This window comes from Acomys minous (genome assembly GCF_964271855.1).
Source record: "Acomys minous genome assembly, chromosome: 2".
Taxonomy (NCBI): Eukaryota; Metazoa; Chordata; class Mammalia; order Rodentia; family Muridae; genus Acomys; species Acomys minous.
In genome coordinates, this window is record NC_140484.1 from 114,045,725 (window position 1) to 114,064,671 (window position 18,947).

The following is an 18,947-nucleotide window of genomic DNA, read 5'->3' on the forward strand; positions in this document are numbered from 1 at the left end:
GCTAGGCATGTTGTCACCTGGAACACACAGCCCTTCAGCATCTCCCGAGCCAAGGCGAGCCTGACGCGCACCCAGCGGGTTGCGAGCAGAGGCGAGCTGGGGAGCGCAGGGCCGGTACCGGGCCGCGGGAGGGCAAGAGGGAGACTCTAAGCTTGGGGGGTGGGGGAACGGCGCTGGGCAGCCGCCTGACTTACATGGAAGTGATATTCCTTGAGATGTCCGTGATATTGATGCTGGCGTTCCCATTGCTGTTCCCTGAATCCTGCCCTTCCAGGAGGGGGAAGAGGTTCCCATCGTCCGGCCGCCGGCAATTGATCTCAGTCTTGCTGCAGACACAATTTGCAGGGCAAGCCAGCACGGAGCCCACATAGTCCAGCCAGACGCTTCCCAGCAAGAAAATCCGCCAGAAACTACACTTGGCTGGGCAAAGAGAGACATCCATCTCCGATCGCTGCTTCTAAAAAAGAGGAGGTGGAGAGGAGAGGGGGTGGGGTGGGGGGGAGAGGGGAGAGCAGGGGGGGAAGGAAACAAAGACGGCGAGGGAGGGGGAAGGGGGAGGGGGGCCTCTGCCTTTGAAACGCCGAGCGATCAGATGCAAAATCCTTTAGCGTCGGAAACCATCGCTGCCGCCGCTGCCGCCGGGTAGGAGCCGCGGGGAGCGCCTAGTGGCGCGGTCTGCCGGGCATGGTGGCCCGCTCGGCGCTCGCCGGCTTCTGGGGTCCAGGAGCTCTTGAAACGAGGCGCGCTCTCCGACTCCGAGACTTTGCAGGGTTGCAACAACAGACGGTGGGAAAGCAAAAATAATAATAATAAAAAAAGAAAAAATGGTGCTAAAGTCACCAAGTCCCACCTCCTGGACAGAATTAAAACGGACACACCTGCAAAACACACTCGCACACACTCACATACACACGCGCGGAGCTGGAGGAAGAAGGAGGAGGAAGATGCAGTCGGAGCTGCAGCAGCCGCCGCGAATGGCTCGCTACGCGCCTGCAGAAATGTACAAGTGCTCCGAGCCTTACGAAACGCACGGGTTATCGGAGCGTCTTCCTCGGCTCCCTCCCACCCTCCTCCCCTCCCTCCTCCCCTCCCTCGTCGCGGCCTCCTCCCCCCCCCCCCCCCCGCCCGGGCTGGGTGAGGCAGGAGAGCGGAATCTCCCCCTCCCTCCCCTCCCCACACCCCTTTCTCTCCCCGCCCGTCCTCTCCCTCCTGCTTCCCCACCCACCCACCCACTCGCCGGCTCGCGGCTCTCGCCGGTACCGCCACCCGCAGCCGCGCCGCTGCCCGCCCGCTCCACGCCTAGCGTCCCCGAGCCCGCTCGCCGCAGCCGAAGGGAAACCGAGACGGAGGGGAAAAAGTTGCAGTTGGGATTCCGAGGGTCGGCGTTGGGGAGGGAGAGTTGGCAAGCTGGCTGCGTGACACGAAAGGCGTTCTCCCTTCCACTTTTTGGCCCTCGTGCTGCCCGGTTTTGCTGCAATCTCCTCCGCGGGAGGAAGAGAAATGAGCGCGGCCGAGGTGACCCGGGGTGCTCCCCAGCCTGGGTGAGGGGTGCAGGCTCGCGGACAGTGACGGGGGGGACAGGAGCGCACAGGAACCCGAACGAGGCAGACAGGGACGCCGGCCGCAGACGTGCAGACCTAGATTTGAATGACACTCATTTGGGTAATCGAGAGTTCCGGGAGCTGGGTTGGCTTGGGAGGGGACTGCGGGGCTTGGCACACTAGGTGCCCCCGAGTCCACTGCTCCTTCTTGGCAGTGCGTTTTGGGTTCCACCTCCCCACGGAGAAGTGAAGGAGCGCCTGCAGGACTGAGGTGGCCCAGGGAGAGCGATGCAACCGAAAGAAACCGCCTGGAAATTGAGATGCAAAGGGCATTTTTTGGCAAGACTACACCAAGCACTGTCAGAGGCCGGCTTCTTGGGCTCAGCCCTCGGGTGCACTGAGCTGGCAGCCGGGTGGGGGGGGGCGGACTGCTTTCTCTAGATTCGGGGGGCACAGAACCTCCCTCTTTCCTTCCCCCCACAAACACCCCTTCCTGGTAGGGGCTCAAAACAGGTGCAGCCTTCAGTGGCAAGTTTGGACCCGGCCGGGAGAGTATATCCCCGGCTTTTTGCATTGGTAGGATTGTTTTTAAAAGAAAATAATAAAATGTAAATGTAAATATGCCAAATGCATGCTATTTCCTGAAAAAGCCTAGGATTTTGCTGTGGGAAAGGAGAAGAAAGGGTTAGAGGAGTCCGAGCCGGCAGACACACTACAGCATTCACACACAGAAGAAAGCAGCGCTCTCCTCCCCAAGCTTGGGTGAGGGCAGGCAAGGAAGCAAAATACATTGAATTCAACTGCATCCAGGATCTGAAAGGATTCTCCCCCGCCCCTGGTGGATTCCAATGCAGGTCATGCAACTTGCAGGCAAGATGGGGGGAGGGGTATTGCGGTGCCACTAGCCTGCCCCTGATGCCATCCACAGACAGACCCGATGTCTTGCCTTAACACTTTCGGCTGGAGTAAATTTGGATGAAAGGGGGAAAGAAAAGAACATGCCTATAAAAGGCAGTTGCCCCAACTTCCCATTACATTTCTGCCTTCCTTTAGGCCCAGTGAGACTTTTACACCCTGTCGCCATGATGGCCTTGTCCCCAGAATGGCATTTTGCCCTCCCGCCAGCAGGAGGGGACAGAGTGGAGACAGCTCTCAAACCAGTTTCTACTGGCCCCAGGCCAGTCCCTGGTGTCCTTGTCCACTGGGAATCTCCCTAACACTCCAAGTGCCATTCTGAGTGACTTTGGGTTCTCTGCGAGGCAGGGAAACTAAGGTGTAGCCAACACTCTGGAGCTTGGCCTCTCTTGGGAGATAGCAGAGGAGAAACAGGGTGCATTTCCCAGACCCTCCCAGGGGAGACAGAGTAGCTGACTGCCTGAGTGGATTTAGCAGAGCTCCAAAAGACAGCTAAACACAGTTGTATCTTAAAGGGTGCTCCACCCTCTTTTTTTTTTTTTTTTTTTTTTTAAGGCATGGGATTATTTCACATGCTTCCTGCAAGGAAAGGTAGCTATCCATAGGTTAGGTGGTTTAGAAACAAAACTTCAGAAACATCTTCAGAGAGTACAAATTCATGATGCAGTGAAGCAGGGGACTCTGATGGGACAAGACACCTTTCATTCTTGACAGTGTGGTGTAGGACTAAGGTATGGCGCTGCTGGAGGCTTGAAGGAGCAACTACACCTGCTCAGGAAGTAAAGCAGTAAGCAAAGAAGGCTCTTTTTGCTTGTAGATGGACAGACAGCAAGTGGAAAGAGCAGTGCTCTGCTTATGACCATGGACAAATGGACTTGCACTCTGGGCCTCAGCTTTCAAATCCACGAAATGGCCACACTGAGCCAGATCTTTGCTCTCCTCTAACTGGTGGTGTCCACAATCCCTGAAAGCTTTGTGATAATACAGGCTCCTCAGGCCCCACTGGAGACTTCTCAAACCAAGCATTTTAAGAAGTTCTCTGCCGCCCCCACCCCCACCCCCGCCCCGCCTTGCCCCAGGTGACTGACAAGCATGGGGGGAGGGGCAGCTTCAGAGCCCCTCTGGCTCGAACCAGGAACACTGGGAAGGAAAAGGGGTTGCAGGTGGGTCTACAGTAGCATCCAGTGTTAGCCCAAACAGAACTTTTGGGACTGGCAAGATGGCTGTCGTCAATAAAGTATTGACCACACAAGCATGAAGGCTCAGCATTAGCAATACACACTGCTAGGGGTAGAGACAAGAGGACCTCTGGCGTTTGCTGGCCAGCAGCATTCAGTGAGAGACCCTGCCCCAAAAACTAAGGTAGGGAGCAATCAAGGAAAATACCAGACGTCAACATCTGGACTCCACATACACCCACATACATGTGCATACACGTGAATATGCATGTGCGCGAGCATGCACACACACAAAGCAGACCTTTATAATTTCACTGCCCACGGAGCTCCTACAGCCAACAGAAAACCATCCAAAGTAATCCAGAGTTGGGTGAGAGGGAATAGGACAAAGTCTCTGTCATAGACACCCCCCTCTCAGTCAAACGGTACCCAGAGCATTTGGGGTGTCTTATCATCTTGCTAAGAATGTCCTAGTTGACAAGGAAGAATGACTTGTCAATATCATCCTGAATTCCCAGTATGTGGCCTCTGTGTCCTGGAGAGATGACTCATCTGAGCATCCAGACAGTCAGGATAATCTGTCCCCATCTTCTCTGCTGCCAGATGGAGTTTCCTAAATGAGAAAGCTCGCCAGTGCACACACACACCCCTTCCCTGCTGACCAAGAAGAGACAAGAATGAACAAAGTTTGTTTGTTTTCCTGTTAAAAAAAAAAAACCAGAAAGCTCTAGAAAGCTTTTCCAGCATGGCAGATGCAAGGGTTTCAAGAAGATTCCAAGGGCTTCCAAAGGTACCAAGGAAGTCTCCAACCACATGGGTCACATAGGGCCACCTGACAGGACACAACACAGCAGTTTTACTCTCCCTAAAAGAGAGAAATCAACACCTGTCTCTTAAAGGAACCTGCTCCAGATGTATGAATGCCCAAAACTTCTGCTTGACTGTCAAGGAGGGATTCACAGCAGCTCAAAGTCCCTGCACCCAGGGAAGGAAGTAGAAACCCAGAAAGCCATAGAGATGGCATGCTGATCCCCAGTAACCATTGCTTTCTAGGACCTCCCACTGGTCACCATTTGCACCTTGCCACATCCCCTTTTTCCAATGGACCCCCACTTCTGGGTCAGCAGTCATATCTCTGGGATGTGGCCAGCCCCTAAGCATTATGGATCCACCCACTGTCTTACTCCTACAGTGTAAGTCTGAAGGAGCTATGCTGCACAACTGCCCAGCTTGAGCAGATGTAGGATCCAGTCTCTAAGCGGGAGCCGAGAAAGGAGCTGTGGTCCTGAGAGGCAATTGAAAGGATCTCCTGAGAAGATAGTGGGAAGACCCGGCTCTGAAGAACTTGCTGTTCTGAGGAGCTGTATGGAAGAGACGGAGTTCATCTCACCTCACGCTAGAAGAAGAGGAGGGCTGCTCAAGATGCCAGTGCAAGAGGCCTGGCTGGAGACTGAAAACACCACACAAAGCTATTCCTAAGGTCAGAGGCCAAGGAGAGAATTTCAGCCATACCTGGATGCTTAAAGTGAATCTGTGATGGTAGAAAGTTAAGAAAAAAAAAAACCCAAAGCAGGAAAATACAAGCATAGGACACCCCAGTTCTGGATCTGGTGGGGAGTGCCCTTGTCTTTTGCTCCTGTCTGTTGAAGAAGATTCCTTAGATTTCTTGGCTTTCCTGCTGAAGTCTGGATGACTCTGCACCCAGATTCTATCTGCCCCGAATGTCAGACCCACAGCCTACCTTGGCTAAAACAGATCTCCCACATCACCCAGAGCCACTTGGTACAGGTTCCCAGGCCACCCCTGCTTGAACATCCTCGGGGATAGGAAGTTCAGTGTCACCCAAAACCTTCCATGCTCTTCCAAGCAGCCCCATTCCTTGGATCATCTTCCTTTTGAAATGATGAAGCCAGCCTCTCTAATGCTTCCATTTTGGTGCTGATGCTGACCCACCATCTTTTCTACAAAATACAGGGCCGACTGCCTCCCTCCTCCTACCTCTTATCTGAGCAGGGTACCTCAGTTATTTCCCCATACTTCAGAATCACAGCTCCCTAGATCTTCCCCACTCTGGATGTGGCCATGCCTTCAAGTTCTTTTAAATCAAGTTCTTTAAATCCTACAGGATTCAAGTGATCCAACTCTGGGGACCCAAAGAGTAGAAAGCTATAAAGAGACTAAATATAGCATCATGCGACTGACCAAGAGTTGAACTTACCTCCCATAAGTGTCTACGATACAGGCTCTATGCCTCAATTTCTACTTCTATAACAGTTTAATTCACAAGGTGCTCAGGAGATAGTGTAGTAAGCTACTTTGAACAATGCCTGCCCTACAGTAAGCATGCCATGTTGGCTTTTGCATGCTTCTTTAGAGTTCCTAAGGGCTTTACTGCCCCAGTCTGGACATTTCAGCGGCTATCGCCCACTGATGGTGGAACCCATCGCCTCCCCAACACTCCCCTCACTTACAGTTGTACAGAAGGTCCTGGCAAGCCTGTGAGTTCCACTGCCAGTGCTGTGAGAATGCTAGCACAACACTCATAATGCCCTGCAACTCTACTCCAAACCTCAGAATTGTGTGCCGCCAGGGGGCATCTGACAAGTTCTGGGGCCCTGGGGAAGCAGGCACAGTACACAGGACTGCATTGCCCACCCCACCCCCCAACAGATACGTGTTCCTGTCCCAAGCCAGTAGTCACCTGTCTGTTGCTCCAGCTAAGAAAGAAAGGCAGCAATGGCCTCTACTGTAGAAGATAACCCTTGCTGAGTCACTATAAGCTGTGAACAGTTGGGTGAGGTTGAGAATCCAGGGCAGCAGAGTGAGCAGGGCCTGCACATGAGAGTAACTGCCACCAGCCCGTGTGTCACCGTAGACCCAGGTCCCGCCCCAGCAGATAAAAAGATGCCCTACTGTACACAGCAACCGGTAGATGATGCTGGTGGGTGGGGCATTCGGGAAAGAAGCCACTCTCACTCTGTACTCTGTTTCTGAAAAAGTAAAGTCAAGGAGTGAGTTTCCCAGAACAGGCTATATGGCAGCTTATTGACAGGAACTAGAGAGAATAAAGAGGCTTGGGGGGACACCCAGCTTCCAGGTGCGCTCACACCCACTCTCTGCTGTAGACAAGCAACTCTCCTAGGATCACCCAGCCATTTAGCTCTTCATTGATTCCATCCAAGGACATCCAGAGGTACAGAGCCTTCTGCCTCCAGAGGAGGGAACCAAGGCTGACAAAGGGGCAGAAAAGTCTGGGAGCCTTCCTGATCCCCAAAGGTACATTCCTTCTATTCCAGGCTTTAAAATGTAAGTTTCCTGGAGTTCATGATCGTGCCAAAGTATCTGTACTGACTAGCCAACCCCCTCAAAGTAGTGCCGAGGACAGGCTAAGGGACTCTGTAGACGTAGATAAGCGGACAGGTGCTCTATGCCCCTGCAAGTCTCTGTCTCCCCCCACACACGAGAGAGTTCCATGTCTATGTCCTCAAGGGCCAAAAGGGTACCAGCAGGGACCAAGAGGGTGCCAGCAGGGACAAGGAGGGACAGGCCCTGTGGCTTCCTATGTTTTCTCAGAGCCTATCTTACTGTTATCTCCAGAATAGACAGCACACATTCGGGAAGATGATGACGAATGGAAGTTTTAATTGCCTGAAACCTCATGTGGGTTTACTTGAGAAGCTAGGAAAGGGTTGAATGCCTTGGACTCACCGCTTCCCCAGTCCTAGAATGACAGGCATCACCATGACTAGGGAGATACCATGGGGCTTCTAGATGCAAAAAGCTGGTGGCTCTACTCTCAGAGTCTGGAGAAGAATGGAAAGAGTAGGTGCTAGAACAGTACCTTTAGTTCACTTCCTGCCTGATCCTGTGTCACAGCCCAGGTCTAACATCGCTACCACAGAGGCCTCATCCATCCCTGCAAACAACCAAAGCTTTCCTCTGAACCATGCATCCCAATTCATCCCTCCCTAACTCCTGGGGTCCCCACTGCACCCTGTTATACTTCTTCTGCCAACCCTATTCACTCCTGCTCAGCTCCCAGGCTCCTGCTCTGCCATCACCACCACCCCCACACATTGACCTTCTATGCACCTGCTCCCCACCAAGAAGCCTGCATCACACCTTCCCCCTGACCTGGCCCTGAGCCTTTGGCTTTCAGGCCCAGCTCTATACTAATCCACTCATTTAGCAGTGAGAACATATTGGGCCTTGTCACGTTGAGCTGGCAACTTTGCTTCTCCGATATGACACTTCCCTCTCTATAACTTAGGGCACTCGTGATCACAAGGATCAATACCGGTAACACATGAAAATAACCTGGGAACATTCATCACTACCCACACGGCAGCCACTAATCCCAGCTTACAGGACATAGACACTAAGACCCTCTCTATATTCCATTAGCATGTTCCTCCTTAACCACTACCCATCTATCCACTTAACCAGATGATTGCTCAGGCATGGAAAGTCAAGGAAAAGGCTTCCCATTCATAGCAGGTATCACCCCCTCCGCACCCCCCACCCAGCCCCCAACCCTCCCAGCACCCCCCCACCCACCCACCTTCCTTCTCAGGAGAACTGAAGTGTGTAGTGGTTGAACCCTAGGCAAATGTAAGTAGTTCAAACTCCAGCTCTTGCACCTGCCAGCTGACGACCTGGACACCTCCTCACCTGACGAGAACGCCCCTAGCCATCCTTCCCAGATACTTCCTTGCAATGTAGTTTAGAAGCTGCATTAACTCAGGGTGCATACTCAGCCCGAATCTGACACATCAAAGCCCTCCTCTTTTCTACTGTTCTCTATGGCCTCCACATGAGGCTATCTTCAAACCGGCCTCCATCCTCACCGTAAGCAGAAAAGGAATCCAACCACTCCAAGGAGGACCGAAGAGATCAGGCTCAGAGAAAAAGAGACCAGATATTTGCCAACAGATCTGGGACTCAAAAAAAAAAAATACGAATATACCAAATCTGCTCTAATTTTCTCTCAGGTCTGACAATTACTAGGAGCAGCTTACACACATTTAAGTAGCTATCATGAACAAATGGTGGCGGGGCGGGGGGGGGGGGGGGGCGGGCGGCAGGAAATTAACCTTATTTGCTGAGACTAAGACTCCGCTGTGGGAATTAAGGGAAGCATCACGTTGGGAGGAGGGGGCAGTTACAGGCCTGCTCGCCTTTGGAACTAGGAGACAGCTCCCTCCCACAGACTTTCTGCTGCGTCCTCCACCCCCTCCCCAGCCTACAGCACCAGCTGCACTGCCTGGGAACCAGGGAACAAAAAGCCCAGCCCAGGGAGTTCCGGGATGGGGGTGGGGAAGGGAGAGAAGGTGTGAACCAGCCGCCACACTGAGCTCTGGCTGGGGGCTGGTCAGTTCCCAGGGTTGCTGGTGAGTGTGCAGTTTGAAAAGGTCATACATAGCCAGCCTGAAAACATACACTGCAGGTACCACGGGTTCATCCAACCAGCCAGGTACATCCCAAAGCTGGGGACACTGCATCTCTTCCAGGTCTCAAGTATAAGAAATCACTCTCAGGGTCCATGAAAGATAGGCCGGGAGTATTTCCCCAGATGTCCTGATGCGCTGTGACAGACACATGCTCCTACTTCCTTTGGCAGAAGCTACCTTACTCTTTCGTGTCCATCCTCTGCTGGAAGAACTGGGAGGTCTATGTCCAAAAGGGATCTAGTGCCTTTTGTGAAGAACTCATAGTTTCCCCGCAAGGCTCACTGCTTTGCTGTGTTTTATAGTGGGTCATCCAGAGGCTGGGCCATAGCAAGCCATCCCTATGCAGGACAGGCAAGATGACAGTGAAAAGGATTAAGGTGACAGTTGTGACCACAAAGCAGTGACTGGCTTCTACGAAAGATGTCCTTAAATCCACACGGATGCTTTCCTTTATGGGTTAGAAAGCAGATCCAGAGAGGCTCAGTCACTTGTCCAGGGTTACACAGCAGGTGTACTCTCAGAGGAGCCTTCAGCCTAACTTTTTCTAGACAGTTGAACCACTTCCTACATTAAGCTGCCCCCTAGTGAGGTAGGAAGGAAAAGGGACACTGTCTTGCTTTTCAGGGGAGCTGTCTCTTTGTATCCCCACAGAAAGCCTATCGCTAGAGGGAATAAAAAGCAGGAGAGGAGACATGGCTATGATTTCTAGAGGGAGCCAGGACTAGTGTAGGCTTTAAAGCTGGGAACACAAGCTTGCCAGTCCAAAGTTTTCTCATGGGTGGTGCTCTCCTAGGGCCCTCGCAAGCCTGTCCCAAGATTCCGGCAGGCCAGCTTGCTCCCAGCAAAGGGCAAGGACTGTTGAAGTAGCCCTGACACAGCGGCCACATCGAATATCCTACCCAGGCATCTGTAATAAACAAATCAATAGTGAAGAGAGGAGGCGCATTAGCCTTTGAACAGGTTCCAGGGCGAGTTTATTTTTGATCTTACTCGAGGTGAGCAAGTGTGTGCTTGAAGTCTGGGGGAGGCTATGGGCAGTGACAGAGAGATGGCAAATCTAAGGGGTGGGGGGTGGGGAGTGAATTTGCCACCTGTGGGCCCATTGGGGCATATACTGAGAAGGTTGAGAGCCTCCAGCTATGGTGCAGTCTGCAGGTGTGGGGCAGGGCAGGTGAGCGTGGGAGAACAGTTATGGAGGAATCTGGATACAAGGGCAGGAGCAACCACAGGGGGCTGGGTGTGTATTTGTAGGTGCGTGCCAGGGAGAAAGATGCAGGCAGAGAGGTGTACAAGAGATGTGCCGGGTGAAGACGACAATGGCAGGGATTGGAGATGTGATAATCCTCATTGTCATCTGGTCTGTCACACCTTTGGGTGTGTCTGCAGTAGCTCTTCTAGACAGATTTAACCGAGGAGGAGGAAAGACCCACCCTGAATTTGGGCAGCACCATGCCATGGCCTAGGAGCCAAGTTAATATGAATAAAAATGGGAAGACGTCAGCTGAGTACCAGCACACGCCCTTCCACTTTGTGGAGATGGTCACAGTGTCACCAGCCACCCACAGGGTCACCAGCCACCTGATGTGCCCACTGCTACGTCGTCTTCCCCTCAGACCACGAACTAATCTAAAGCAGTAGTTTCTTCTTTAAGTTGCTTTTGTCGAGCATTTTATCACAGCAGAAAGAAAATTAACCAATACAAGGGTTACCAATACAACGCTACAAAAGCCGCATTTAGGAAAGCTGTCAGGGTCAGGCAAACTTCCTTTCCCTGTGCCAGACTGAATTAGAAGCAGTGATTTTAACCCATTAATGGACACAAGCATTACAGAATGGAACATTTTTGATATCAGTCCCACTCCCTCAACACCCACTTTTCTCATCCCCCTCCCCACCCTCCCAGGCTGACAGTCCGCCTCCTTGCAACTTTAAAGCACTGGCAGCTCCCAGTCCAGAGACTCCAAGAAGAGCCAAGAAAATACTAAACCTTCCTAAGAGGTCAGTTTATTTACAAGCCCCGCCTGCTCACACACCTACTCAAAACAATAGGAATAATAATATTACAGATCTCGTAATTATACAATGGTGACATTTAAAAGGCCTTAGAGAGTAACCCAGCCCCATGATTTTCAGACTCTTCTGAAGCCTCCAAGGGTCAAAGAGGACACAGAGGTTAGGAAGGGACGAAGCATCTTTAAAGACGCATATTTTTCCTTTTTAGATGCATAGAAGTGTTTCCTTCCACTGTACAATATGATCATTTATGTTTTGACCTAACTTCGTGTTTTGAAACATCTCCGGGGGACAAAAGAGCATCCCCTGAAGGCTGTAAGTCATGTTGAAGATACTCACACCTTTGAGGAACTCTGGCCACAACCCCCCTCCATGGAAACTGACCAATTTCAGAGTATGTTTAGTTCCGAGCTTCTTCTCCATCACTGCCATTTTATAGGTAAATAATGAGGACCAAGATGACTAAGTGATGTCCCAAAGGCCAGCGAGGGAGGACCAGAGCCAAAGACCTCTCTATTACCATGTCCCTCCCCAACCTATTAAAAAAAAAAATAGGACAAGTAATAGACTCTGGCTAGAGTTTTCAGAACCTTGTGTCCCAACCCCTCCTAGACCGCATACCTCCCTCCTCAAATGGAAAGACACCTTTTTAGCCCAGCCTCATTACATGGCAGATTTTTATGACATCATCTCTCTAAGTACCTCTTTCCAAGGAACACAAAATTCTCTAACACAACCTCATCCAGGCCTTACAAGAGTTTCCCGAGAATTCAGCAGAGTACAGCACTTTTGGCTGTTGATTGAATTTCTATTTATCCTGCTTCTCCTCTAAATGGATCTGTAGGTATGACTTATCCACTGCACAGCTGGGAATAATATGGGGTGTAGGGCGGGGCTTTCTCAGGGCCAGATAATAAACTGAACAGTAAAATAGCTGGGATATCAGGTCATATTGTACTGTCTAAAGGATATCAGGTTTTGCCCACCTGGCCTCTCTGGATTGAACCCTTCCTCTCACACAGCTGTCTCCTCTCTAACTTGCCTGAACCATGAGAACGTGTGTCTGGGCAGAACTGGCCTGGGGCTGGCCTGGCCTGGCCCAGGCAGATCTGGGATTCTGGGATTGAGCTGGGGCTGGGGTTGGCCAAGCAAAGGTTCGGAATGTGTCCTGCTGATCTCAGGAGCTTGAAAGGCTTCTAAAAATACCAGGCACGTTTCTTGCAGGGGGAGGGGGGCTGATTCAGCTGACCTTTCCTAAGGATGGCCAATTTGCTGACTCCGTGCTGAGGACCAATGGGCAGAAAAGCCTCCTATTTCCCTCTGGCTGACTATGAGGTTGAACTGAGGCAGATCTGGGATGTTCTCTTGACCCACCCCTCAGAAGGATCCTGTGAGGATGACAAGGCAACTACCAAAGACCAGGAAAAACTCAGACTGGGAGGCTAGAAGTGTGGCTCAGTCGGTACAGTGCTTGCCTGGTGTGCAGAAGTCCTGACTTCTGATCAGATCAGGTGAGGGTGGCATATTACTGTAATCCCAGCACTGGGGAAACAGAGGCAGTGCAGTGCCTCATGATCTCTCTTGACCACATAGTGAGTTCAAGGCCAACTACGTGACAACCTGTCTCAAAAATCAGACGAGGCCTCTTTTGTCATGGTCTAAGCAGAAAGCCATCATCCTTAACATGAGAGGGGGAGATTTATTGTCACTGGGGAGAGCCAAGGGAGTTACAGTCTTCTTCATTCATTCATTCATTCATTCATTCATCCATTCGTTTCTTTCATTGATTCCTTTATCTGCTAGGCTCCTCATCCTTTGCCATCCACCTTAGGTTTAGATCCTGGTGACAAAGTCCGCTCACACATGGGTGGCATTTTCTTAACTGGAACATGATCAGCTTTAGCTGCAAGTGTTAGCTCATGCCAGTAAACCACCTGGAGCACTAGGGAAGTTGAGGTTAGCCTGGGCTACATAGGGAATTACAGGCTGACGTAAGCTAAACCTTGAAAGCCTCTCCATAATTAATTAAATGACCAGGATTAAGCAGGGAAATTTCAAAAGATCCTCCATCCCGAGACACACAAATTTGCTAGGCAATGCCTCCAATGAAGGGCTACCCTGCCTACGTCTTGAGAGCCTGTGGCATCACCTTTGTTTCAGGCACCCTGTAAGTCCATGGAAGAGGACATGAAGTAGCCGCTCGCTCTTATTGAGACTTATTTGCCCTAGGATCCTAGCAGAAGACCCTTCCTCTCCCATTGCATGCAACTTCATCCCGGAAGCCTACAATCATAGGAAGAAAAGTCCTGGGGTCCTCATGTCTGCCAGTCTCTAGTTTCAGACTCACAGCCAGGTGAACCAGGGAGGGTGAGAGTGGCCACACATAGGCACCATAGCAAATGCTGCCTCTTCCCCCACGCACCTCTGCAGCTCCCCTCAGTCCCAGTCCATCATCTACCCTGGCACTATGGAGCCTGGCTTCTGCAGACAGGCATGAAACCTGGCTGGGCCAGGACAGCTGTCCATCTGAGGACAGAAACGAGTGTTGACAATTCTTCATTTATGCCCTTGTTATCCAGGAAGGGAGACATGAAAGGCTAGCAGCATCCAAAGAGGCCCACCAAGGAGCATCATGCCACTAGGCTGGGCACCACTTCCTAGCAGAAGCTCTTGGCCTCCTCAAAAGTCCAGAGACCCTCCTCTCACCCACAACTAAGAGGAGGAGAGAGTTAGAATGGCTCAGAACAAGGATAGCTCAGGCTTATATGCTGATGGGGGCAGAGTGATAAGAGAATCTATTTCCCATGTGGGGAGGTCTCTATTGTCATCCATCTTTCCTGGATGAAGACCGTGATGGCAGGGGTGTTTAAGCTGCTTTCTTGAGGTTACACAGCAAGAAGGGTCTGTCTGATCTCAAAGTCTCACTCACCTCTAAAATGGCCTGGGAGCAGTGGGACTCTGCAGAGGCAAGGAGAAGAGGACCTCCATTGTCAGGTTTAAAAAGCAGGTAGAGGGACAGGGAGATCGTCCCGATGGGGACCTAAGTTTGATGCCCCAGACTCCATGTTTTAAAAGGTAGTCATGTTTGAAATCTCACCTACTGGAAGGCAGAGATAGACGCTTGGGGCTCATTGTCCAGGGAACCAGCCAGCGAACTCCAGGTTAATGAGAAATTCTGCCTTTAAAAAAAGGGGGTGGAGCCAGGCGTAGTGGTGCCTGCCTGTAATCCCAGCAAAGGCAGGTGAATCTCTTTGAGTTTGAGGCCAGCCTGGCTTACAAAGTGAGTCTAGGACAGCCAAGGCTACAAAGAGAAACACAGTCTCAAAAATACCAAAAAGAGGAAGGGCTGTGGGAATGGCTCCTGAGGAACAACACGCAAAGTTGACCTCTGATGTACACATACATGTGCACACAAATACACTTACACACACACACAGAGAGAGAGAGAGAGAGAGAGAGAGAGAGAGAGAGAGAGAGAGAGAGAGAGGCGGGGGAAGGAGAAAGGAAGAGGAGGAATGAGGAAGAGGAAGAGAGAAGAGAAACAGGTAAAATGATGAGTGATGCCAAGGAGGAAGAGAGGAAAGACAGGCAGGGACAAGCATGAAGGGAGAAAGTGCAATCAAGGGAAAAGAAGGGTGCAGGAGGAGCTGGGAGATGCTGTTCCTGAGCCAAGGTGCCAGGCTGAACTTTCTACCCTATAGCTATTGAGAAACAAACTCTCACCCAAAGACAGAACAGAAAGCCAATCCGAGCTTTGGCCCTGGCCTGGGGCTCAGCTACTCCCAGGCTAGGAGTGGAGGGAAGCCAATGGGGAAAGCCTCCCTAGGCCTAAGCCAGGCCTTCCTCCAGGTGTGGAAAGGACAAGGCTGTTCTGATTGGAGAAGGCTGGCCCAACTCCATGCAAAATAAGAATAAAGAAATGACAGCAAAAGGTAGAAGTCCTGGGGATTGACATTTTGTCAAAACAAGACTGGAATCCCTCACTCTTTCCTGATTTAAGACCAGTAAGATTTTCACCTTCAGCTCCAATGCCCTTGCCAGCCCTTGCCTGGATCCAGCTTTCCTGCCTTTAACAGCCTTCCCTGCCCACAGGCTAACCTTTGTGTGCCACACTTGGGCCGTAGCCTCTCATGTCTCCCTCCTCACCTCTATACGCCTTTGTACTTGGGCCCCACAGCCTCCACTGGTCAGAATGCCACCTCTATAAGAGCTCAGAGCATTCTCACCTCTTTGTCAAGCACTCCCCCATCCCTGAGTCTCCTGCCAGCCTCTCTGCCTTCCTGGGCTCAGGGGCTGTTGTGTATATTTCTGCCTCTCACCCTTCAAGAAACATTAGTTAGTTTTTTGAAGCCAAGGCACAGCATTTCCCCCAGAGACTGGAACCCAGCACATGCTCCATCAGTGTCTCTATCTCACAGATAGAGACATAAAACCAGGAAATTAAACCACAAAAGAACATATCCTATTCTTTCCCTTCCCATCCCCCCCCCCACTTCCTTCCCAGAGGAGTCCTTCTTTGGGTCCCAGGGACAGAACTTGTAAAACAAGCAGGGTGATCTTTCGATCCAGTCTTCAAGTGAAGGCCTGTGGGATTTGCCTTGGGGAATGTCATCTGTCGTTGACAGGGGGAATGTACTAAGCCCAATGTCAACTTTATCTGTCCTGGAAGAATAGGGGATTTGTGAGAACACGACCTAGGTACCTAGAAACCACAGGAGCAAGAGTGTTTACAGGGACTGCAGGCTCAGCCTGAGCATATAGCTCCTCCTCCTCCTCCTCCTCTTCCTTCCCCTCCTCCTCCTCCTCCACCACCACCACCTTCTCCTCCTCCTCCTCCTCCTCCTCCTCCTCCTCACACAGAAGTGCCAGGTTAATTTAAAGATTGATAAGGAATTCTAGAGGCAGTAAAAAGTTGCCAGATGAGAAAGGGCATAGAAAGCTCATCCCAATGAGATGAAGAAGCCCCTGGTACTGAGCTCTGAGAGGGCAAGAGCTGACAGAGCATCAGTCCTCAACATCTATCTCTAGGTGTCTTTAGCTTAGTGTCGACTGCAAGATTAGCCAGGAGACAAGGGGAGAGAAAGATGGGACCCTAGCTAAAATAACCAACTTGTCCTGAATGCTTGTTACCGTCCATATTTTAGTATTGAAAGTCTATATTCAGGGACCTTTTCCACCCAGAGGAAGGTTTGAGGCTGAGGATAGACCTGGTCTTGGTACCCTCTGGTTGTCAGAGCCTCATACCGCAACAGAAGAGGATAGTTTCCATCAATGGCCCTGTCAAGTGACCTGTCGCTTGTCTGCAGGCATCCATGCTGGGGATAGCTTGGAGAGGTTGTCTAACTTGCTCAAGGTGACACAGCTCACATAGGAAACCTACCTTCTTCCTGGGAAGGGATTAGGAGGGCATGCAGTTGGAGCTTTCTGTGGGCCAAGAGCACAGGGTCTCTGCTGCTCACCTTGCTCTTATCCAGAGGCCAAAGGGAATTCAGCTTTAATTAGCCCTCGGGGCTCAGCAAAGAGCTTAGGTTCAGCACCATAGAATCAGTGGGAGGGGCGGGGCTATAAGGCCACTGACCCTTACAGCTGTTCGAATTTACAGCTAAGTGGCCCTGAGGAAGCTCCAGCCTACAGAAGGATGGAGAGATGCTTGCTCTCGGTCTGTGAGGCTGGGAAGGAAAGGTGGGAACTTCGGATCCACCCCCTCTCCCTATCCTGGCCTTACAGATCTCTGGGGAACTCACCGTCTCCAGCCACAAGGTGTCTGCTCAGTATTCATCCCAAGGCGAGTGGGATGGCTCCAGGTCTTGTTTCCTCCAGGATAACGAGCCTGGTTTCTTCAGTGGTTTCTTGTGTGAGCTGGTTGTGAATCTCCTTGTCCTGTTTGCTCCCCTTGGCGTTCATTTCAGCACATCATGTCACTGAAAAGACAGCTCTGGAGCTGGGAGATAGCAATAAAGACTGGACACACGCAGAGGGAGAAAGGAACATTGGTGAAGGTTTCGATGTGAGCTGTTATTAAATAAATCCCAAAGACGTTCCCTAGAATGTTCCAAGAGTGTGTGACCAGAAGAGCCCAGAGCTCAGTTCTTACCTGAGCTTCCCCATCAGTCATTTATATTTGTGGCGTTGTGCTCTCTGGGGTTGGCGAAGCCAGGTCTTTGTGCGGGCAGCACTGCAGCCTCATCTCCCTCCCTCAGCTGGCTTTTTTTTTTTTAACAGAACTTTGCTTTTATCCCAGCTACACCATGCCTCACTGATTCACCTCTTCGCTCTCTTTGACTCCAGATGTTTAAGGATCGCACAGATGCCCCGCCCCTTTCCCACTTCTGGCAGGCAAAGAGAGTTCTGACCGCCCTGCCTCCTTCAAGCCCTCAGTAAAACCATGACCTCGGCAGTTTGAGTCTTGGCCCAAGGAAAAAAAATATCAGCAAAGCCATTTCAACGCTTGTTCATGTACCCGCATAGATAATGTCCTCTCTGTCTACCCTGGCTATGTGCACTGAGACCCGCCACCTGCCAGACAGAGCCATCTTTCCATTCTTTCACTGGCCAACTGCAGAAATGTACCCATTTCCCTGAGCTCTGTATGACTGGGGAGCTAAGCCATATCCAGAACTCCACAGCCAGAGACCACACCTTTTTTTTTTTTTTTTTTTTTTTTTTTGGTCTGAGGAGCATATTTGTAGACAGGAAATTTGGGGGTTTGGAAAGATGTGCTAAATACATGGTAGGCGTTCAATAGACGCCTAGGAAGTGAAGGAAAAAGAATTACCTTCAACGTACAGGTGAGAAGGTCACAGCTACAGCCGTGTGACCTCCAAGGCCCGTCCTTCCTAGTAGGCCACTGCTAAAATCCCTAGGCAGAGAGACTGACTGTACTCCTGAGTATATCCAGAGGGTAAATCCAGGAGGAGACTCTGAACTCATCCAGCCATGGACACATTCCGTCCGTCCTTCATTTACTTAGTGAGCCCCTGCTGCGTGCCAGACCTTCAGTAGGCAGAGAGGAGAATGACCTGTAAGAGCTCACTCACTATCCTGATAAGGGCACTTGTCTGTGTTTCTAGTCTTTCTAACGACCCAAATGGGGTCGAGAAAGCCTGTTCTGAGCTCCCAAGGGGTGATGTTTTAGCAAGGACAAAGGCAAATGTCTATTGCCTAATTGCTCCCCCCTCTACCTGGTTTCCGGTTTCGAAAGAGAGCACTCTCTAAGGGCTGCAAAGCTTGGTGACAAGAAGTAACCACATACTCATAGCACCTCCGGTGTCCCGAATCAGCTACTATCAGAGCTTCTTCACGTCTGGCGAATTCTTTTCCTGTAAGACAGAAGAAGAGCAGTTAGCTTCTCCAAGGCCCCAGCTGGGCCTGGGCTAGCATCTAGCACCACCTACCGGCCACAAAAGGAAGCGCAGAGGCCAAGCGGCCACTTTTTTTACTCCTTAGGGCCTTTTGTTAGGCCCAGCTGTTGCATGCTCCTCCACTCCTGGACCTCCATTTCTCCACCCAAAGGCAGAAGGCGAACTCCAAAAGTGAAAAGACTACCCACGATAGGAACGAGAAACCATATAACAAAAGCAGTGAGATCCAGACCTAAAACTTGTGTCCGGAAGAGTGCAGAGCAGGACAGGGAGCGGAGAGTAAGCCCGGGCCAGTGCACGAGGGTCACAGCCAGTCGCAGTGGAGATGCAAGGGTGCTGGAGCCTTACTAGGGAAGTATTCAAGGTCCCAGGAAGCGCCCACATATTGCCACTACAGGCCAAAGGCTAAGACCACCGTCAGTCATTGTAGACCATCTCCCAACTCTGTCCCCAGGTGCTGCTGGGCAGTTGCCTGCATTCCTCTGGCCT

General features: G+C 51.2%; 1 protein-coding gene across 9 annotated transcripts in view; it reads right to left on the minus strand.

Moving 5' to 3' along the window:
• The window catches only part of NTRK3 (neurotrophic receptor tyrosine kinase 3), a 403,447-nt gene extending 386,585 nt beyond the window's left edge, over nucleotides 1-16,862 (minus strand). For 6 of the 9 annotated variants that reach the window (XM_084773601.1, XM_084773600.1, XM_084773599.1 and 3 more), the window contains exon 1: nucleotides 195-1,055. In XM_084773601.1, the coding sequence (XP_084629727.1) occupies nucleotides 195-442 (248 nt within the window). In that variant the 5' untranslated portion in view covers nucleotides 443-1,055. Of the gene's footprint in view, nucleotides 1-194; nucleotides 1,056-16,841 lie in introns of those variants that run through there. The other 3 variants (XM_084773598.1, XM_084773597.1, XM_084773602.1) reach the window with 3 other exon arrangements.
• Nucleotides 16,863-18,947: the final 2,085 nt, after the last annotated feature.